This window comes from Boleophthalmus pectinirostris, unplaced genomic scaffold (assembly GCF_026225935.1).
Source record: "Boleophthalmus pectinirostris isolate CB_2022bp ecotype Guang Dong unplaced genomic scaffold, ASM2622593v1 HiC_scaffold_7, whole genome shotgun sequence".
Taxonomy (NCBI): Eukaryota; Metazoa; Chordata; class Actinopteri; order Gobiiformes; family Gobiidae; genus Boleophthalmus; species Boleophthalmus pectinirostris.
Genome location: NW_026571473.1, coordinates 42180371 through 42202870, shown reverse-complemented (window position 1 = coordinate 42202870; position 22500 = coordinate 42180371). Strand labels below are relative to the sequence as shown.

The 22500-nt window shown below is 46.3% G+C and overlaps 1 protein-coding gene across 1 annotated transcript in view; it reads right to left on the bottom strand.

The window, feature by feature from the left end:
• Positions 1 to 22500, bottom strand: part of LOC110165665 (myomegalin-like) — a 42672-nt gene that overhangs the window by 4217 nt on the left and 15955 nt on the right. The window contains exons 5-35 of the mRNA XM_055165090.1: positions 21745 to 21821; positions 20739 to 20850; positions 20582 to 20655; positions 20328 to 20418; positions 19397 to 19432; positions 17244 to 17381; positions 16999 to 17118; positions 16818 to 16880; positions 15991 to 16179; positions 15671 to 15919; positions 15369 to 15494; positions 13650 to 13829; positions 13387 to 13578; positions 13046 to 13273; positions 12310 to 12421; positions 10739 to 10916; positions 10393 to 10621; positions 10255 to 10288; positions 10052 to 10126; positions 9469 to 9880; positions 9114 to 9346; positions 8653 to 8701; positions 5999 to 6285; positions 5434 to 5541; positions 4260 to 4481; positions 4054 to 4182; positions 3830 to 3919; positions 3491 to 3680; positions 2687 to 2838; positions 1449 to 1529; positions 214 to 431 (exon numbers count right to left, since the gene is read on the bottom strand). Of these exons, the coding sequence (XP_055021065.1) occupies positions 214 to 431; positions 1449 to 1529; positions 2687 to 2838; positions 3491 to 3680; positions 3830 to 3919; positions 4054 to 4182; positions 4260 to 4481; positions 5434 to 5541; positions 5999 to 6285; positions 8653 to 8701; positions 9114 to 9346; positions 9469 to 9880; positions 10052 to 10126; positions 10255 to 10288; positions 10393 to 10621; positions 10739 to 10916; positions 12310 to 12421; positions 13046 to 13273; positions 13387 to 13578; positions 13650 to 13829; positions 15369 to 15494; positions 15671 to 15919; positions 15991 to 16179; positions 16818 to 16880; positions 16999 to 17118; positions 17244 to 17381; positions 19397 to 19432; positions 20328 to 20418; positions 20582 to 20655; positions 20739 to 20850; positions 21745 to 21821 (4674 nt within the window). The remainder of the gene's footprint in view (positions 1 to 213; positions 432 to 1448; positions 1530 to 2686; positions 2839 to 3490; positions 3681 to 3829; positions 3920 to 4053; positions 4183 to 4259; positions 4482 to 5433; positions 5542 to 5998; positions 6286 to 8652; positions 8702 to 9113; positions 9347 to 9468; positions 9881 to 10051; positions 10127 to 10254; positions 10289 to 10392; positions 10622 to 10738; positions 10917 to 12309; positions 12422 to 13045; positions 13274 to 13386; positions 13579 to 13649; positions 13830 to 15368; positions 15495 to 15670; positions 15920 to 15990; positions 16180 to 16817; positions 16881 to 16998; positions 17119 to 17243; positions 17382 to 19396; positions 19433 to 20327; positions 20419 to 20581; positions 20656 to 20738; positions 20851 to 21744; positions 21822 to 22500) is intronic.

The window sequence follows — 22500 nt, the reverse complement described above, 5'->3', positions numbered from 1 at the left end:
TATGGTCAGGTCTTGATCTGGTCTTAGTCAGGATTTTGGTCAGGTCTTGCTCCAGTCTTGGACTGGTCTTAGTCAGAATCTCGGTCAGGTCTTGGTCTAGTCTTGCTCTGGTCTTAGTCAGGATATCAGTCAGGTCTTGTTCCGGCCTTGGTCTGGTCTTAATCAGGATCTTGGTGAGGTCTTGGTCTGGTCTTGGTCAGGGGCTTTTCTCACCTGATGGTTTTCTTTGATGTTTTTGGTTATGTAGCTGAGACTCAGGGCCTCCTGAAGAAGAATCATCAGCCTCTCGCAGTCCTGGCTTAGTCCTGGTTTGGTCTGAGTCATCAGAGTCTGATTTATGGTCTGAATCAGGTCCACAGAGTCCTGGAGGGTCTTTTGCAGTCTGATGGAGTTCTTAGTCTGGATGTCCAGGCCAGATTTGAGAGCTGAACCTGAAGAGAGCACAGAGATGATAAAAACAGTTGTTCAATGGTTCTTAGACTTAGGCTACATTCAATCTGCAGCCTGAAGTGACTCAAATCTGATTTTTTGGCCCCTATGCTCCTGTATCTGATCTTTTAATTACAGTCTGAATGACACAGTTCTGATTTTTAAATTCAATCCAGGACACCTGGATATGTGCTCCTAAAACCGATATATATGCAGTCTTTTGACATACGACTTCAGTCTGAAGGGGCAGGTTGCATTCATCCACCTACACGTCATAACAACACGGTAACAAGCACCTGCTGTGAGCCAATACAGCTCAACACCAACACAGTTGCTTATTGAAATAGGCCACCGAAGACGTGTTTCCTCTGGCGAGGGGGTACAAGTAGATGCTCACAAATGTTCACAAATGTTCTTCAGATTATAGGAAAATTGTGTTTAAATTGCGAGAGTAGTTAAACACAAATCAGTCCCTCCACTCTGCGACGCCGCACCCACATGTTCCTTTCTACAAACGTTGCTGCCACTGCCCCACAAGATGCAACAGCCAAAAACCTTGTCCTTCTCCTTCTCAGTCTCCTCCTTAAAACAAATCATCTGTTTATGTTCTTGCTCTGGTTCGACAGCAGCTTTAAAATCTCCAGGTGCTCGATGCTGTCCATGTTTAGGCAACTTCCATAAACACTGAGCACACTCGCTGTGTGTGACGTCGTCGTGTCTCCAATGCTTGTGTGTGGGACATTTTTGGGGGATTTAAAGTTCACACTGGAGATCACATACAAGTCACATTTAACTAGAAATGTGAACAACCTTGCAAAAAAAAAATTTGATTTCACACAAAAACACAAAAACAAAAAAAAAGAATTGCATTAAATCCTGCATTCTGAACGTAGCCTGAAAACTTTATTGCTCCACAAGGGAAATATCTTGGACACAGTAGCTGACATGTCACAATATATTATAATAACATAGAGTAAAAAACACTGTAAAAACAGATAAGCAGATTCCTGTGGTCTCACCTGAACCCTCCGTGGACCCGGCCAGACTTGGGTCTAAGTCTGGGTGTAGGTCTTGGTCTGGCCTGGACTCTGGATGAGCGTCTATAAGAACAGGCAGTAACAGACAGAATGTTTGGGTTTAAATCATGAATGAAGCTGCAGAGGCTGAAGAACATCTAAAGAGCATATTTTTTAAAAGACACTTAAATAATGTAACATATTTAACCTATATAACCTTTTTCCGCAGATTGCTTCTTGTTTGGTGTAAAACTTTATTTTATACTCAGAACAGATATTTTCTCACCAGATGAAGTCAACATTAACTCTTCCAGACCTAAAGCCTAAACCTAAAACAAACCCTAACCCCTAATGAAGTGTCATACATCCTTTACGACCTGTTACTTTACAATTTGCGGCTGTAGTTGTGTCATGTGGTTGTAATAAAAGCTACAGGACCAGAAATACAAATGGAAAAATATAAAAATTCACTCTCTTTCATACAAAACACACAACATATATAAACAACATTTTTCACATAAAATAAATGCTGAATTTAGGGCCTTAACTACAAAAGTGCAAAATATCAAGTCTGTAAGTAAACTCAAGATATCCTTATTGCTTCAAATAAAAAAAAAGTGCAGTGTCTCCATGACTTGACTGGTGCAGGTCATGGAAACAGCTGGAGTCAGGTCCAGGGTACAGAGTCACATCACTTCCTGCATTTCCATGGGGTTTATTACATTTGGATTTGGACATTTGGACTCAAATAAACCTAAACATAAAAACAGCAACAGATGCACAATTCCACAGACCAAGATGTGTAATGTTCCATTTATTTGAGAAACATCTGCAATTAGTGCGACTTTTTCAATTGTTCTGAACACAGACGCTCAGAGCATTGAAAATTTTAACCCACTACAATTTTACAAAGTTTGGACCAATCAAAATGGACGAAGCGCAAGAGTTTGACCCAAAACAACGCTCCTATTGGACACTCATTTTTCCTCCATCATCACACCGAGTGTGACAGAGGAGAATGACAGAAATATGCTCAGAAAGTCGCAACTCTCAGCTTTTCAAGGGAAAAAAAGTTTATATCTTTGATGATTGGAAAGTTATTCACAGTTCTATAAAACACATTCCCAGGTATTTGATACTGTCAGTCTGGAAGGGTTAAAGAATCTAACCTCTCATGCAAGTTTTAAAATCTCTGTTCATTCAAATTCTTCAAATTCATCCTAAACTAAACATGTAAGCACCTGTGAACTGCAGCCTCCTCCGTGCCGGCCTCTCTGATTGGCTCCTAGACACTTTGCTTGTCTCTGATTGGCTCCTGGACATGTTCCTCTGCTCTGATTGGTTCTCTCTGTTTCTCAGTTCCTGCTGCAGATCTTGGATGGTCCCCTGGAGTCTGAACACAGGAGAACATTTATGAACCAAACACTGTAGAAACACACAGAGCCAGTGCGCTAACAGGAAGTGAGCATGGAGGCTCTTCTGGCTCCTTCTGGCTCTGGCTCCAATAACTCCCACTTCTCAATCTTCTAGCTCCTCTCTTTGTACCTGCTGCTGCGAGACTTGGCATTTTGGTCTGAAATGTTCGTATTAACCCACAACACAGGATCCTGGGGTTTTAATTTCGCTATTTTGTCCATTAAAAAAAAAAATCCTAATTTGGACCTGGCTCCAGATTGGCTCCTGTGACCGTCGGCATCACGAGCGTCATTCGACTGGAGCTGAACTCTCCCTTAGTCCACTTTTTTATATATTCTGTGGGTTAAATCTGCATTTGACCCATTATTCTCTGAGTTAAATATGTCAGGAGTAGGGGACCCATCAGGCAGGTTAAGAGAGAGTTCAAATGTATTTTATCTTTACTCTACATTTATCTTGTGTCAAGCTGCTCTCTGATCTGATCTCATGTATTTCCTCATCACATTTAACACACCAACTCTGCAAAAATAAGTTCTTCTCTCAAACAGAAAAGAAAACTCTCTTTCTATTCCAGAGGGTCTTTAATATAAAACTGTTTTCTGATACAGATAATAGAAAAACTGTCATACCTGTGACGTTCCTGACGCAGCTCTGTCATTTCCTGTTGCAGGCGTGTCACTTCCTGTTTCTGTGCATTGGCCTCTGATTGGCTGCTCTGGCTTAGCTCCACCCACCTTTGGACCTGTAGCTCCACCTCCTTAAGACGTGTTTGGACCAATAAGAACGCTTCTTTCAGACGTTCTGACTCCAACACTGAATCTGAGGAAAGCACAGGTTTAAGCGTGTTTCCCTCAGGTCAGGGTTTAGTCCTGGTGTAGACCTGGTTTAGTCCTGGATTAGATTTGGTTCATATCTGGTTTGGGCCTGATTAAAACTTGGTTTAGACCTGGTTTAGGCCTGGTCCTCACCCCGGAGCTGGTTCTTCAGGCTGAGGTTGGTCTCTCTCAGGGCTCTGGTCTCTGTAGACTCTGGACTCTGGATGTAGATGTTTGTTGGAGCTGGAACATGAAGAGGATCTGAGCACTTAAGAGTCAGAGTTACCCCCTAAACCTTAACCAACTTACCCCCTAAACCCTAACCCCCTTACCCTCGAACCCCATAACCCTCTAACCCCTGTGCTCTGATTGGTTACCTGTGCTAGGGGGCGGGTCCAGGTGAGTCTCCAGGTGAAGTCGGAGCCTCTCATTGGTCTGAATGGACTCCTCTAGTCGGAGTCTGAGGGACCTCACCTCACACAAGTGTTCACCCAAAAGATCTGGACCTGCAACAGAAAACTAGAGGATGGAAGGGCATCTGGCACACAGGGATACAAGACGGGAGGGCATCTGGCACACTTACCGGTCAGGGAGTGGTAGCTGGAGGCACTGGGATAAAGTTGCTGTGTTACTGGTTGATTTGAGGGCATATCCCACAATGCACCACAGCTATGAGGAAGCCCTGGTCCGAGTCCAGGTCCAGGTGCGAGTCCTGGTCTGAGTCCGGAGTCTAGACTGGAGCTGCTGAAGCCGGGCTGAGCCAGAGCGGCGATGGGCCTGAGGAGAGGCGTTCTGAGAGGGTCACCTGCAGAAGACACAGGGTTTGAGTTTTTCCATGTATAAAACACACAACAGAGAATATCAGGTCTGAGCTGGTCCAGATACTGAAGAATCATACAAACTGGACAAAATCTCTTGAAGAGTTTGAGAACCTTTTTGAGTTGCATCATTAGCATACACATTACTCAAACTATTTAAGGGGCACTTTAAAACACATCAGATCTGAATGTGAAAAAATGTGCAGGATATTTATACAACTCTGAACAGGGGAAAGTCTGACAAACAAAAGGGTGCCACCTCTTAATGAAAAATAAAATTTTCAGCCTACAGAGGCTTAAATCTATAGACAAGTGAAATAACGATGGAGCAGGCTAGGCCATTTTCCCTAAATTTAATTTCTTCAACTCAAATTGCTTCTCAGTCGCTTGTGCGGCCTTCACGTGCTTTTATACATGTTTGACATCATCATGACACTCCTAATGAGGCGCCGGATGGAAATCTGTGTGAGGGCATCACTGAGCTCTTGTAGAGTCTGAGGAGGAACCTGGATCTTCTGATGGAGCCAAACATAATGTCCCAGAGGTGTATATATTACAGTATGTATATCAGGGTACAAACTATGCTGTTACAACATAGAACCTCACTGTGTCGGGGCTGCAGTGTCCTCTGTAACATCTGCAGCTCCTGATGGACCTCGGCCAGACAGAAACCAGGGCCAGAACCAAGACCAGAACCAAGGCTGGACCCATGAGGAGGCACAGGAGCAGGGAGAGGAGCAGAGACAGGAGAGGGGAGGAGGGAGGGCATCAGGGAGGAAAAGGACAGAGCTGAAGAAGGAACCAGAAAAAAGGGTGAGTGACAGGAGCAGACAGCAGGAGGTGCCACAGAGCGTTAGGGTAAAAATCCTTCCATCGCCACGCGAAGTGTGACTGAATAATTATGACAAGATAAAATGAGCGTTTCATAACATGTCTCACCTGAGGGCACGTGTCCAGGTGAGAGCAGTGTTCTGGAGCAGTGCATCATGGGAAAGCTGTGGGCGGAGGCGACAGACGGAGGAACAGACGAAAACATGGAGCGAAGCTCTGCAGCAAAACCAAAAATGTCTTTTATTTCATTTATTTTTGTTTAAATGTGAAAAACAGACAAAGTTCATTTAACAAGGTTTGGTCCATTCCTCACTTCCCTTATACATCCAAACATGATTTAATAATAATAATAATAATAATAATAATAATAATCACTTTTCACAACTCTCAGAGACCAAAGCGGAGTTTACATCACAATACAATTAAAAGGGTAGCAGCGCACTTCCTGATTATTGTACAATAAAACTTTATAATTAGATCTATTGGTATTTTATTTTTCTTACTATGGAAATATAAATAAGACAAAGGCTCACAAATGGTTTCCACGGTGATACTGACAAAATGAAAGAGCAGCAAAATGACAATCAGACGGGTATAACCCTAATATAACCACACCGACATTTGTTCCCCCAGGGGTATTTACCTGTACTTTATTTACCTGCGTTGTGTTTACCTGTGTGATTGGAGAAGGCCTCTGATTGGCCATGTGTGTTTATACTGCCATCAGATTGGACGCTGTAGTGGATGTTGTGTTCTGATTGGCCGCTGGTCTGTGATTGTTTCATCTGCAACTCACTGTTGGTCTCTGAGCCCAGATCTTCATCCTGATTGGATAACTGCTCGTCACTGACATAGGAAATACACTCTGATTGGTCGCTGGAGTCGCTGGGCGTGTCTGGGCGCAGTTTGGAGCGCAGCGATTGGATGAGGAGGTCCTTTTGCTGCAGCTCCTTACTCAGTCTGAGAAAAACAAAAGAAATCAGATATAAAAGAAAATATTCAAACGTATCACTCAAACTGAAAGTGAAAACCATCCTCCTGTACCCCCGTGTGTCAGATGCCCTCCCGTCCTCCCGTGTGTCAGATGCCCTCCCGTCCTCCCGTGTGTCAGATGCCCTCCCGTCCTCCCGTGTGTCAGATGCCCTCCCGTCTTCCTGTTGTTGTGGTGCATGAAAATGTTGGTGGAGTTTAAACAAAGGTGTTTCATGTGAAGTCGTACTTGTGGCAGACGGCCAGCAGGGTGCGCCGCTCCCTGTCCCTCTGCCTGTCACTCACAGAGAACGAGAAGAGCGCGTCTCGGTACAAAGGACTGCACTTAGAAAGCATGCACTTCCACAGAGGGGCCATAGTACACACAATACACAACTGTACACAAATGTACACAACTGTACTCTACTGTACACAACTGTACACACCTGTACTCTACTGTACACAAATGTACACAACTCCAAAATGATACATAGCGTTATTCTTACACATTTACACTGCAGGAGCTTTAGGAGAACTGACGTTCCATCAGACTCTAACCCACATGGTCCAACCCAGGAGGATATTCCAAATCTCTTTAAAAAAAAAAACTAAACTAAAAACTTGAAAAAACTCTGTCCTTAAAATCGATTTTTAAATTATTCACTTAATTTTCTAAAACCTCCAGACGTGGGGAGCCTGGGTGAGTTCATGCCCAGAAAAGGTGCTGATTCTGGGCTTCAGTTCAGACATACTCCCAGACTCCAGCACAAGTTCATCCCAGGAGAAGACTCTGTTTGTGGGCTACACTTCGCACAACAACCCCTGTGGTTCTCAGAAATGTTCAGATCTGATGCCAGATGGGCTTTTGCAGATGAGTCTTCTGTTATGGGCAGTTCTGTTGAAAACGTATGTCACATGACCTCCTTGACCACCACCATCAATAATTCAGCCCAGTGCAAAGAAAGACACATTTCCTTCATCAATATTTAAGCACAAATCTCACCTTTGGCCCACAATTACAAATATTTCAGAACCAACTCAAAAAACAGTCCCAAAAAATCTTTTCCAATATTTCCCTGGATAAAGGCACTGATCTTGGGCTACAGTATACACCACGCCCTGCTGACTTCCAGTTCTGATGCAAATGATTCTGTGCAAATACCGTTCTCTTAAAATGACAATGATTTGTTCTAAACTCCAGTGCTTCCAAAGAAACTAACTACTTCACCAACTTCCAGGAGGAGACCCCATTGAAGGTCAGGGTTAGGGTTAGTTCACACATTCACCTCTGGCTCTATCAATCAGAAGAATAGAATCAAAAATGGTTTCATGTTTTCCTTTCAAAGTTGAGTTAAACTTCAAGTCTTTTATCCTGCATAGTTCCTCACGCTCTGATGAGTCTGAAAAGACACTTCCACTTTTGCAGAAAAGAAAAAAACATCATGTGAGGGTTCAAGTCTGTTTTAAATGCCCTGAAAAAAAACACACAATTCAAACCATTATAAAACCTTTTAACCTCCTACCATCAGTAGATCTTACCCAAACCGACACCTAACCTTTAACTTTTAACCTCATGTTCACTTGCTGATGAAACACTTGGGGTTAGTGATGTGAAACAGAAATAATCCATCAGAAAAACAAAACAGGATCCAGGCCACTTTTCTCTGGGTAAAAGTTAATGATAAATTGTCCTGAAGGAAGTTCTGATGAAAGCTCTTTCAGGTTTAAAAATGTACTTTAAATGTATAAAAATGTATTTAAAAATGTCCTTTAAAATGACGCGCTGCGTTGGCAGGACGAGTCTGCAGATGTGACGCTCCACTGATTCTGAGTTTGACCCATTTACTGGGATTATACTCTGACTGACCAATCAGAGCAAAGTATGACCAAAGACTGACCAATCAGGATGAGGAATGGAGTAAATATGAAAATAATCAGGAATATCCTATTCATAACCATATATTGGGTCATATAGTCAGGAAAAAAATAGTGAAAAGTGAGTATGTAAAACTGAACTGAAAAATCAAATGATTAAAGTATTGTGATGACGAACAGTTCTGACCAATCAGACGCTGTTACCGGCCAGAATATGTCCAAACAATGTACGGACATGTTTAATAAGTTTGGTTTTTCACATTGAGTCTTTCCGTCCCTTTTTTAAACCTAACCTTAGGCTAAGTCACTCCCCCTTCAAAGCATTATCACATTACAACCAGTTTCACAGTTTGTTTTTCACAATAAAATACTTTTAAAACATGTTTTTCACATTAAAACACTCTTTAAATGCAGTTTAAAAGTGTTTTTCAGAATAAAACACTCTTTAAAAGTGTTTTTCACAGTAAAAGTCTCTGTCCTCACCTCATGGCTAGAAGCTCCGTCTTATCGTCGGGATCTTCAGGAAGTTCCTCTGAAAATGAATATTCACATGTTTCTGTATCAGCACAACTGTGTCTGTATCTGTGTCTGTAGCAGTAGTAGTACTAGTACTAGTAGTGGTATCATAGTAGTAGTAGTAGTAGTAGTAGTGGTATCGTAGTAGTAGTAGTAGTAGTAGTAGTGGTATCGTAGTAGTAGTAGTAGTAGTAGTAGTAGTGGTATCATAGTAGTAGTAGTAGTAGTAGTAGTGGTATCATAGTAGTAGTAGTAGTAGTAGTAGTGGTATCGTAGTAGTAGTAGTAGTAGTAGTAGTAGTGGTATCGTAGTAGTAGTAGTAGTAGTAGTAGTAGTGGTATCGTAGTAGTAGTAGTAGTACTAGTAGTAGTAGTGGTATCATAGTAGTAGTACTATAGTAGTAGTATAGAAGTACACATAGTACTGACTCAGGCTGATCTTGGTGGACAGTCTCTCCATGACTCGGTGGAGCTCCTGCAGATCTTCTCTGAGCTTCTGGCCCAGGCTGTAGTCTGGTTCTCTGGATGTCAGCAGAGACTCAAGACCTTTGAGATGTTCAGACAAACTCTGGACCAAGATCTGAACCAGGCCCCGGGACTCTCTGAGGACCTGCCGCAGGTGAGACAGCTCCCGAGCCTGAAGGTGGACCACAGCCAGGAACCTGTAGAGACGGAGCAGAAGATCTCACCTGCTCCTCTGACCCTCTCTTTCTCTCTTCTTCTCTTCCTCTGACCCTCTGACCTTCTGACCTTCTGACCCTCTGACCCTCTATGTGTTTCTTACCCAGTTTTGCTCTTGTCTTTGTTCTCAGTCCTTGGTTCAGTCTTGATCTGGTTTTCGAGGGTCTCCACACGGTTCAACAGGTCTGCGAGGTCTGGATCTATGTTGGACCCGGCCTCAGACTGAGGCCTGAGTGAGGTCTGGAGTCTCTGGACCTGGAGTCTCTGGACCTGGATCTTAGACCGGTTCAGCTCAGACTTCAAATGCTGCACAAGCTTCTGCAGCTCCTGTACCTCTCTAGGCCTGTGATGGGCGCTGTGGTCTGGACTCAGGGTCGGGGTCTGGTTATGATCCTGGTCCAGGTCTTCATCCTGGTTTTGGTCCTGATCTTGGTCATGGTCTTGGTCCCAGCCTTGGGTGTTCCACCAGTTTGAGCCGTGATCCAGAGACAGACACATCTCCAGGTCATCGAACTCTGAAACACAACACGTTTTTACAAAGACTCGACCCAACCCGGACTTGGCCCTGACCCATACCTAGACCCGGGACTTGACCCGGGACCTGACCCGGACTAGGGGTTTCCTAGCACTGGTAGCAGAAGCAGTAGTAGTATTCCTAATAGTAGTATTTGTAGTACTTGTGATACCTGGGCTGCTTGTGTCCCTCTCGGCCTCCGTCTCACTTTTCTCACACGTCTCATATCCCAGATCCACAGCGCCACCTGCAGGACACAGACAGAACAGTGACAGGGCAGACAGGGACAGTGACAGGGGCAGGGACAGGGGCAGGGACAGGGACAGGGGCAGGGACAGGGACAGGGGCAGGGACAGGGACACACTGGAGACTCACGGTGGAGAGGAGACTCCTGGGGAATCGTTGAGTTCTGAAAAACACAAATGAGTTTTTAACATTTAACATTTTTGTCTTTGTTCTTTTTTTCTAAACTTTCAGAGACGAGACCAACGTTCCTCTAACCCTGAGCCTAACCTGTGCGGGGTCAAAGGTCAGCTCCGAATCCCAGGCCTCCCACTGGTCGGAGTGCTCCTCCTGTTGTGACATTGCTTCCTCTTGCTGTGACATCACTTCCTCTCGCTGTGACATCACTTCCTCTTGCTGTGACATCACTTCCTCTCGCTGTGACATCACTTCCTCTCGCTGTGACATCACTTCCCATCTCAGTTTCTGGTTCTGGGTCCTCAGGTCCAAAAGGGCTTTTCTGTAAAACACAGAGTGTTTAGCAGTTCACCCTTAGATCTGGTTCTGATCCTGGTCTGGACCCTCAGGTCTGGTTCTGATCCTGGTCTGGACCCTCAGGTCTGGTTCTGATCCTGACCTGATCTGGGACAGGGAGGAAAAGCCGGTCTTGTGGACTTGGGTCTTGAGTTCATGGAGTTCTCGATCAACAGCTTTTTTCTGTTGCAGGAGCTGCTCCAACATCTGAGGTCCACACTGAGGTCCACACTGAGGTCCCTTGTGCCTCTGAGGGCCTCTGAACTCTGCAGTGTCCTCGTCTGAGGGTAAAACAAAATAAATTACTCTTACACATTTATTGATATATAAATAACCGGCGGCGCGGTGCCCCCCCCCCGGCCGGTGGGCGGGTCTGTTGGATCCAGCGCTTTGTGGCTGCAGGATCCAGGCGTCTGGTTTCTACGTTGTGTTACTTTCGTCTCCTGCCCGGGGGCTCATCTTGTGGAAATCTCTGTACTGTGTTTTTTATCGACCGAAGTCTCTTCTCCTGTTGTTAATGTGTCTCCTCCCACCACCTCAAACTCCCACCACAGTTTGAACCGGTTTTGTTCTGAATTTCATCTTTTACAAATGTTTTAAAGAAAAGGCTAAAGAAAGGCTTTACATGCACTGAATGTGTTTACAGTGTGTTTTTACTACTCCCCAAAATGTTATATAAAATCAAATAAAGTGTAAAAATAAAACACCTCTGTGTGTTGTTTAGTTAAATCAGGATAACTCCTGTTTACGCTCAAAACATTAACATAACTCTGGATTTGGGGTTAAACAGGAACTTTGAACCACACAGGCCGTGGCTCTTCTACTCAGTTTCTTTGTGATGCTGAAGTTAGTCGCTCTCTTACAGTTTTGTTTTGTAAAGAAGCTCCCTGGAGAAAAACGTGTGGAGACCCCTGATGTACATCATGGACCTGCTCCCTCTAGTGTCTGTTGGAGGTACTGCAGAGAGGAAGAGGACACGCTCGGGTTCAGGTCAGGACCATAAACCGTATAAAAAAGTCTTCTAAGTGAGTGTGACGTCGCCCACAGCGTTCAGCGCCCTCTCTGCTGCGAGGGTTAGGACCCTCTCTGCTGCGAGGGTTAGGGTTAGGACCAGGACCCTCTCTGCTGCGAGGGTTAGGACCCTCTCTGCTGCGAGGGTTAGGACCCTCTCTGCTGCGAGGGTTAGGACCCTCTCTGCTGCGAGGGTTAGGACCCTCTCTGCTGCGAGGGTTAGGACCCTCTCTGCTGCGAGGGTTAGGACCCTCTCTGCTGCGAGGGTTAGGGTTAGGACCAGGACCCTCTCTGCTGCGAGGGTTAGGACCCTCTCTGCTGCGAGGGTTAGGGTTAGGATCAGGACCCTCTCTGCTGCGAGGGTTAGGACCCTCTCTGCTGCGAGGGTTAGGACCCTCTCTGCTGCGAGGGTTAGGACCCTCTCTGCTGCGAGGGTTAGGGTTAGGACCAGGACCCTCTCTGCTGTGAGGGTTAGGACCTTCTCTGCTGTGAGGGTTAGTGTTTTATTAGTGTGCAGCGTGTATTGTGCAGGTGTGAGTTAGACACAGCATACATTTCCCAGAATGCACCACAGCCTCTAGTTAGTTCCAAAGCAGCAAACTTTATTAAGCACCACCACATTCCCAAAAGTCACATGTCCGTCTCACACGGAGAAGTCCACACCTCCAGACACAGGGACCTCCTCTTCAGACTCCAACCCCAAAATGAGGCTTCGATCTGGGTCACAGTCTGCATGAAGCCTGCCTCTCAGCCTCTGGAGCTCCAACACCAGCTTCTGCAGAAAAAGAAAAACTGGTTCAGAATGGGTTTAGTCCTGGTTTAGTCCTGGTTTAGTTCTGGTTTAGTTCTGATTTAGTTCTAGTTTAGTTCTGGTTTAGTCCTGGTTTAGTCCTGATTTAGTTCTGGTTTAGTTCTGATTTAGTTCTAGTTTAGTTCTGGTTTAGTCCTGGTTTAGTCCTGATTTAGTTCTGGTTTAGTTCTGATTTAGTCCTAGTTTAGTTCTGGTTTAGTTTTGGTTTAGTCCTGGTTTAGTCCTGATTTAGTCCTGGTTTAGTCCTGGTTTAGTTCTGGTTTAGTCCTGGTTTAGTCCTAGTTTAGTTCTGATTCAGTCCTGGTTTAGTTCTGGTTTAGTCCTGATTTAGTCCTGGTTTAGTCCTGATTTAGTCCTGGTTTAGTCCTGATTTAGTTCTGGTTTAGTTCTGATTTAGTTCTAGTTTAGTTCTGGTTTAGTCCTGGTTTAGTCCTGGTTTAGTCCTGATTTAGTTCTGGTTTAGTTCTGATTTAGTCCTAGTTTAGTTCTGATTTAGTTCTAGTTTAGTTCTGGTTTAGTCCTGATTTAGTCCTGGTTTAGTCCTGGTTTAGTCCTGATTTAGTCCTGGTTTAGTTCTGGTTTCTGTACCTTTACAAGGTGGTTTTTGTCCTCTAGATCTTGCTGGGTTTGGTGTTGATGTTCCTGAGTCTTCTTCAACTGCTCCTTCAGAATCCAGACCTCATCCTTGACCAGATCCTCGTCCGGGTTCTGGTCCAGGTTCTGGTCGGGGTTTAGTCCAGAGCTCAGCTGTGTGCGGAGCTCTTTCAGAGTGTCGCTTTGTTCCTTTAAGAGTTCCAGGAAACGAGGAGACAAGTCCTGAGGAGACAAGGAAGCAAGTGAGGAAAGAGGAACCAAGTCTGGATTAAACCAGGTCTAAACCGGGACTAAATCAGGACTAATCCAGGTCTAAACTGGGACTAAACCAGTACCTGGATGTACTGGTCCCGTTGGTCGATGGTCCGGGTCAGTTCTTGGACCTGGTCTTGCTGTTCCTGGATCTGTCGTGTCCGCTGTGACATCACTTCCTGTAGGAGGCGGTCCTTGAGCTGGAGGCGGAGCTTGAGCTGGTGCATGACATCATCAGGGAGCAAAGGATTTTGGGAAAGAAATGAGCGCAGGTCCTGGCAGGTCACAAAATTAAAGCTTTAACATGGAACATTCAAAAGTGTGGGCTCTTATTGTGAAGGCAAACCTGCACTTCCTGGTCCCTCTCTTGCAGGATTTCCTGGAGACTTCGGACCACAGAGTCCCGCTCAGATAAAGACCGGTTCAGCTCAGACTGGACCAGCTCTTCCTTTAGTCCGGACTTCCTCAGACTGTCCCTGAGCTGCTCCACCTGCAGACTCTGCCCCCGGACCAGAACCTCCAGGGACTGAAGAGAACCAGGGTTAGACCAGGGGCCTCATTTATAAAACTTGCTTACGCAAAAATCCATGCGTGCGCGCTTCCTACGCCAACCGCGGTATTTATAAAACTCGCCTAAGGCGTGGCTCTTTGCTTAACTCTACGCCAACTTGGGAACCTCCTGTAAGTTCTACGCAAAGTCTGGAGACACGGGGAAAAAGTGACACTCGTGGAGAGAAGCAGAAGTGAACAGAGTTTGAGGAAGAGTTTGATCAGAAAATCCACGTATATAGAAGAATTACCTTCTGATTTGTGCATTTAAGTGTTTGGTTCACAAAATACGGAGCAGGTCTGTTTATTCCACTCATTATTCTCCACAATATTATACATTTGACACTCGTGCACGAGCGCGGCCACGTTCCCGGACTCGGTGTAGCGCAGAGTCCCACAGTCCACACCACGACCACAGACTTTATAAAACACAGACTGACCAACACAGAGGACGAAATAATGACCCGACCTGAGAGAAAAACTCTTCCCTTGGACACAGCAGGAGCCAGACTTTGATTTAATGAACGCGTGCACGTATCTATGTTTATATGCATAAATACAGGGCCAGTCCTCACACACTTCATAGACAGACTTAAAAATATAGCGATAAAACTCTTGAAACAGTGAAAAAACACATGGTCTTTACTGCAAAGATGTTCTGCCTAAATATTATGAAATATGATTAAATGAACAGATGAGTCATTGTTGTCACTTTTAGTTTTGTGTTTATTTATTAAACAAAGTTTAATAAAGTCTTTAATAAAGTCTTTGCCGTGATCACGTGGTGCCGCGTGGAGCCTCCTCCTCCCTCTGTCCCGCGTGTCTGATTATCGGCTCATGTTTAGGGAAATCTCATTCACCAGTCACTTTACCTGCTCCTTTTATGGTGAGGTGGAGGTGTGAGGGGGCGTGGTCTGTCCTTTTATGGTGAGGTGGAGGTGTGGAGAGGGCGTGGTCTGTCCTTTTATGGTGAGGTGGAGGTGTGAGGGGGCGTGGTCTGTCCTTTTATGGTGAGGTGGAGGTGTGAGGGGGCGTGGTCTGTCCTTTTATGGTGAGGTGGAGGTGTGAGGGGGCGTGGTCTGTCCTTTTATGGTGAGGTGGAGGTGTGGAGAGGGCGTGACGTGACGTAGGTTTACGTGCACAAATTGTAGTTGCAGGTGGATTTATAAAGCAAAGATTGCAGGTTTGGTGCGTGCGGTGGGTTTTCTAAATATGGAGTTTGCGTGGCGCACGCCTGTCGTAGCTACAGACGTACGCACTAACTTACCACAACTCCTGCGCAGTTTTTATAAATGAGGCCCCAGGACTGAGCCAGAACTAAACCCAAAGTAGACCAGGACTAAAGCAGGACTAAAGCAGGACTAAAGCAGGACTAAAGCAGGACTAAGGCAGGACTAAAGCTGGACTAAAGCAGGACTAAAGCAGGACTAAGGCAGGACTAAAGCAGGACTAAAGCAGGACTAAAGCAGGACTAAAGCAGGACTAAAGCAGGACTAAAGCAGGACTAAGCTCTTACCCTGATGGTTTCCTGGTTGCTGAGCAGAACTTGTTTCTGAGTTTGAAGGTCCTGGTTTTTGTCCCTCAGAAGCTCCTGTAGCTCCTTAGACTGAGCCAGAGACCGAGTCCGGTCCAACAAGACCCTCTGGAAGAGAAACCTGAGTTAGACCCATTTCAGTCCTGGTTCAGTCCTGGTCTAGTCCTGGTTTAGTTCTGGTTCAGTCCTGGTTTAGTCCTGGTTCAGTCCTGGTCTAGTCTTGGTCTAGTCTTGGTTCAGTCCTGGTCTAGTCTTGGTCTAGTCCTGGTTTAGTCCTGGTTCACCTGTAGGTCTTGCTCTCGGTCCTGTAGGACATGTCTGAGTTTCTGGACCTGGGAGTCCTGGTCTGTGGACTCCAAAAGGTCCTTTTGTACTTGGACCATTTCCTCCTTTTGTCTGAGCCTCTCCTTCAGATCCCCGATGATCTGGTTATGATCCTGGTTCAGTCTCTTGACCTGGTTCTGTTGGTCCCTCAGCTGCTCCTCTGAGTCCCTAAGATGAGTCCGGGTCTGATCCAGGATCTGGACCAGCTCCTTCAAAATAAAACAACAGTGGGTTTTACAAAAAGACCTGGACTAGACCAGGGCTAGTCCAGGTCTCTGACCTGGTTGTGCTGCAGTCTCTCTCTGCCCCTCTGGAGCGCCCCCCTCAGGTCGGACTCGACTCGCTCTAGTGCCCCCCTCAGGTCCTTTTCGGTCCGCTCTCGGGTCCTCAGGGCTCGGTGGGCGGAGTCTAAGGCCAGCTGAAGAGAGAAAAGCTCTGATTGGACGGCAGCAGCGTCACCTGGGTTTACCTGGGCCAATCAGAGAAGAAGCAACAGTGAGCGACCAATCAGAACGAGTTATTTCAGAAAAATAAAGTGTCCAGAGGATTAAAAATAAAACTACAGTGTCCACATTTACACGAGAAGCTTTAAATATGAATAAAATAATTTAATTCTGAATAAAACTGAATTCCGCTTTAAAAAGTCCATGTAAACACTTAATTCCTAATGAAAATTATTATTGGGAATTAAACTTAATTGTGAAGTAAGTGTTTGGTTTATTCTGATTTTAAAGATGAATGAATTTCTTCCTGGATGTTTCACGTTTTCATTTCACATCGTGTCTCTGTAAAATCAGAACCTTCCCCAACGTCCAGACGCTCAGACACATTAAATAAAAACATTTCACCAGTTTAACATGAAACAACAAGAAAACATTATTATTTCCATGGAAACTCCAAGAGAAGATTTGATTTCAGAAATATTAATTTGGAATTAAGAAAACATCATGTAAATGTGGCCTTTGACACAGACCAATCAGAGCCCTCGGACCTGCCCCCTCAGTGACACAGACCAATCAGAGCCCTCGGACCTGCCCCCTCAGTGACACAGACCAATCAGAGCCCTCGGACCTGCCCCCTCAGTGACACAGACCAATCAGAGCTCACCTGTGCGAGGCCGGTCGACAGCGTTCGGTTCTGATCCTCCACAACTCGAAGCAAATCTGCCACCTGTGACCCAAAGGAGAGTAAGACCTGCTCTAGTCCTGGTGAAGTCCTGGTTTAGTCCTGGTTTAGTCCTGGTTTACTTCCACTCTAGTCCTGATCTAGTCCTGGTCCCGGTCTTTACCTCCTGATCTTTGGAGCACAGAGAGTCTGTCAGATTCTGCAGGTTCCTCTCCTGATTCTGAGCTTCTTCTCGCACGATTCTGAGTTCAACTTCCATCTCCCCGAGACGCTTCTGCAGCATCTGCAACACAACCAGGATCAAAACCAGATCTGAGGGTTAAGACCAGGATCATAACCAGATCTGGTCAGGGTTCAGGGCTTTAGGGTCCGTTGGCTGAAACCTGTGAGCATCTGAGGAGCACTCACCCTGTTGCGGTCCTCACTGATCCGGATCTTGGTCTGCAGAGTCCGGACCTGGTTCTGGGCGTCCTGGAGCTCCTTCAGACACTGTTCTGACGTCACCTCACAGTGACTCAGCTGCCCACTCTGCTCCTCCAGCACCCTCTGGACACAAGACCGGGTCAGCCCAAGTTAGACCAGGGTTAGTCACGGTTTAGTCACAGCTTAGACCTGGTTTAGTCCTGGTTTAGTACCTGTTGAAACCTAAAGGGACCACACTGAACATATTCATCGTTCCAGTCGTCCTTCATCTCCTCAAGCTCCGCCCACATCACGTTCTGCATCTGTGACCTCACTTCCTGTGTCTGAGACCTGACTTCCTGCGTCTCAGATCTGGTCCTGATCCGGACCGGCAGCCTGCTCCCTCTGAGTCTCTTCTCCGTGAGGACCTCCAGAGCTTTAGGGACCCGTCGCTGTGGCTCCTGCCCAGGACCAGAGGTCTTCTGTGTGGAATCCGTCTCTGGAGGTCCCCTCGTTTCCTCAGACCTCACTCGGGGTCCACAAGAGGTGCTCCTGCGCCCCGAACCACGGGGGACCCCACAGACCGCCTCATAGTCCGAGTCCGGGACTCTCAGGGCCGCACAGCCCCTGCACTTGCGCCAGGGGGCGTGGTCTTCTTCTGACTCCGCCCACCACTCCAGCTCAGACAGGTCCTCCTCCACGAGCCGCAGGTACTGCACCTGCTGGTCTGCGGCAGGTCCGGACTCCGGTCTAGGTTCTGGTTCGGACTCTGGTCCGGGCCCAGGACTGGACTCCAGTCTAGGTCCAGGCCCAGACCCCGGTCTAGGCTCGGGTCCCGGCTCGGACTCGGGGTTGTTCTTGTGGTACTTCCGGCTCACACTGTCCTTGAGTCGGTGCTTTTCCAGCAGGAGCCTGTGCACCGTGTCCAGGGACAGCGCCACCACTCTGCGCACCACAGTATCGCAGCGGAACATTCGCTCCAAAACGAAGGCGCATTTGGAGCAGACGAACTCGGAGCGACCGTCGCGGAGCAGCTCCCGGCCCACGGCGTGACACAGCGCCACCTGCAGGCTGCCTCTGGCGCCGCAGTGAAACAGCCACCTGCGCTGTGTGCCGCACAGCACCTGCGCACACACGCGGCACCGCTCCTGCATCCTGCTGACCCCTGACCCCGACACTGACCCCTGACCCCGACACTGACCCCTTAACCTGTAACCTTCACAAATTTTCACACGCGACACCGCTCCTGCATCCTCCTGACCTGTGTGTGTGTGTGTGTGTGTGTGTCTGTGTGTGTGTTAAAATACTCCAGGTGTGTGTCTAAATCAGAACGATGATTTTTAAATGTTTGCATTAATGTAACTAACGCAGGTCACGTGCTCATGGTAAAGGCGTAAAAACGGCAAAGATGCGTCTTTCTCCGCGCGCGTAACGGCGTGTCCCGCTGCTCGTGCGTGTTCCGCTCCTCGCGCAACAGCGATAACCGCAGGTGTCCGAAATCTGCCCTAAAAACCCGCGCGCCAAAGACCCCGTCCTAGTGACACCCGCGGAGAAACGGCGGTGTTTCCTGCGGTGTTTCCTGCGGTGTTTCCTGCGGTGTCTGTCCGCCCACAGATGCTCCTCCTCCCGCGCGTCTCAGAGGAGCCGCGTGTCTCCGCTGAGGCCCACGGCACAAACACAAAGCCGTAAACGCGCCCTGATCCCGGGGACAGACGGCCGCGGTGCATCCGAGACGGTCCAGTCCTTGGTTCGGGTGGACTTCGGGTTTGATTCGGCCTTTTCCGGACAGAAAGATGCGCGTGCGCGTAGAGGGATGCGGCAGTGCGCGGTCACGCGCTGACAGAGCGCGGTCACGAGGAGCGCTCTTCGTGTTTGTTCGGATTAAAACCACAGACCGGATTTTCTCTGGACTTTCAGTGTTCGGCCACAGGATTCATGAAAACTGAACAACGATCACACGGGCGAAGTCCAGCAGGGGGCGCAGTGTCCAGCAGGGGGGCGCAGTGTCCAGCAGGGGGGTGCAGTGTCCAGCAGGGGGGCGCAGTGTCCAGCAGGGGGCGCAGTGTCCAGCAGGGGGGCGCAGTGTCTCACCTTCAGTTCAGAGTGGTCCCTCTGCGTGTATTTGTGTGTAAAGTCCAGCAGGGGGCGCAGTGTCTCACCTTCAGCTCGGAGTGGTCCCTCTGTTCAGTCTCGCGCTAGAAAAAAAAAAAAAAAAAAAAACAAGAAAAAGGGTTTAGAGGAAGAGGTCTTTATATTTAAGATTTAGAGACACACACACACGCACACACACACACACACACACACACACACGTACAGACACACACATGAAACAGACATACATGTAAAAGTCAGAATCAGACTTGAGAGACTCGTCCCTGCGTTTGTCTCCAGGAAGTTTAACTCCTGTGACGACCTGTGACGACCTGTGACGACCTGTGATGACCTGTCACTGTCCAAACGAGCAGGGAGATGCTGCATAACATCCAGAACCTGCAACTCGACTCGACCTGTGACTCGACTTGACCTGTGACTCAACCGTGACTCGAGTCAATCTGTGACTTGACTCGACCTGTGACTCAACCTGTGACTCGACTCGACCTGTGATTCGACTGAACCTGTGACTCGACTCGACCGCGACTCGACTCGACCGCGACTCGAGTTGACTGTGACTCGACCGTGACTCTGTTCGTTTCTGTTCTGCTGCGTTTCACTGAAATGTTTTCATTTTTCTTTCTGCACTTTTCTCTCGAATTGAATGTTTCTCTTTTGAATTTTATGATGATTATTTATATTTTGTGTAAATAATACTGATAATACTACTACTACTACTACTACTACTACTAATAATAATAATAATAATAATCGTATTATTATTATTATTATTGTGATTTGAATGTTTTTCTGATTCTGTAAAGCACTTTGAATTACTTTGTGTACAAGTTGTGCTGTACAAATAAGCTGTAGCACTGTATAGTACCGTGTAGTACTTGCAGTACTGTGTAGTGCTTGTAGTACTTGTTGTACTGTGTAGTACTTGTTGTACTGTGTAGTACTTGTTGTACTGTGTAGTACTTGTAGTACTTGTAGTACCTGTGGGGAGTGGGGTCTTTTCCTTGCAGAGTTTTGCTCCTGAATTTTCTGCTGAAGTTTTAGTTTTTCTGACGTCAGCTCCAAAATCACTCTGAAAAACAGACCAAAGGGTTAGTCCCCTAAACTTTCTTTTTTAACTATGGACTAAATAATAATAATAATAATAATAATAATAATAATAATAATAATAATAATAATAATAAAACAGTGTCTGAAATAAAGAATAAATAAATATTAAGTTTACAAAGCGGCACCTGTCTTTATGCTCCAGAGCTTGTTTGTGCAGACGCTGCTGTGACATCTCACTCTGACGTCTCTGCTCCAGCTCCTGTCACACAAACAGATGTTTAACCCTGTCACCCACCTCACCTGTCACCCACCTGTCACCCAATCAGCTTCAGTCTTATTCACCTGCTGCAGTTGTTGGAGGCGGGCCTCCAAAGACGCTTGAACCTGATTGGTGGCTTCATCTCGCTGCTGCTGCTCCTCTGCATTTTGATTGGACAAGAGCTCTAATGTGGCACTTCAGAAAAAAGGGCGATACTTTAAAACATTATATAATTTGATATGTATTATGCTATATATATATATATATATATATATATATATATATATATATATATATATATATATATATATATTTATATATACTAGTGAGTACATATACTAATGAGTATATACTAGTGAGTACATATACTAATGAGTATATACTAGTGAGTACATATACTAGTGAGTATGTACTAGCGAGTACATACACTAGTGAGTATATACTAGTGAGTACATATACTAATAAGTATATACTAGTGAGTATGTACTAGTGAGTATGTACTAGTGAGTACATATATACTAGTGAGTATGTACTAGCGAGTACATATACTAGTGAGTACATGTACTAGTGAGTATATACTAGTGAGTATGTACTAGTGAGTACATATACTAGTGAGTATGTACTAGTGAGTACATATACTAGTGAGTATATACTAGGGAGTACATATACTAGTGAGTATATACTAGTGAATATATATACTAGTGAGTATAAACTAGTGAGTATGTACTGGTGAGTACATATACTAATGTGTATATACATTTGTGTGTGTGTGTGTGTGTGTGAGAGTGTTTGTTTGTGTGTGAGTGTTTGTGTGTGTGTATGTGTGTTGTGTGTGTGTTGTGTGTTGTGTGTGTGTGTGTTGTGTGTTGTGTGTTGTGTGTGTGTGTGTGTGTGTGTGTGTGAGAGTGTTTGTTTGTGTGTGAGTGTTTGTGTGTGTGTGTGTGTGTTGTGTGTTGTGTGTGTGTGTGTTGTGTGTGTGTGTGTTGTGTGTGTGTGTGTGTTGTGTGTTGTGTGTTGTGTGTGTGTGTGTTGTGTGTTGTGTGTTGTGTGTGTGTGTGTGTGTGTATTTGTTGATATTGTAAGACTCACTGAGCCTGTTGCAGCAGATTTTCTTTCTCCTCCAGATCTTTCTTCAGACTCTGCAGCTGCACATTCAGCTCAACATTCTGCATCAAACCAACAAACACACAAATAAACACACAAATAAACATACAAATAAGATAAGATAAGATTTGCCTTTATTAGTCCCACAGTGGGGAAATTCCAGTGTTGCAACGCACTATTACAGAACAGCAGGAAAAGGTAACACAGATAATAAATAATAGCTTAAAAATAATTTAAAAATAGACTTAAAAATAATTGCACATGGTTATGATTGACTGGTACATGTTCAGTGTGAACAGTGTTTGTTGTAAAGTCTGACAGCAGCAGGAAGGAAAAACCTGTGAAACCTTCACACAGCGAGAGTGAATCAGTCTCACTGAAGCTGCTCCAGAGCAGAGAGCCTCCTGCAGGGACAGAGCCTCCTGCGGGGACAGAGCCTCCTGCGGGGGACAGAGCCTCCAGCGGGGACAGAGCCTCCTGCGGGGACAGAGGCGGGGACAGAGCCTCCTGCGGGGACAGAGCCTCCTGCGGGGGACAGAGCCTCCTGCGGGGGACAGAGCCTCCTGCGGGGACAGAACCTCCTGCGGGGGACAGAACGTCCTGCGGGGGACAGAGCCTCCTGCGGGGACAGAGCCTCTTGCGGGGGACAGATCCTCCTGCGGGGACAGAACGTCCTGCGGGGGACAGAACGTCCTGCGGGGGACAGAGCCTCCTGCGGGGGACAGAGCCTCCTGCGGGGGA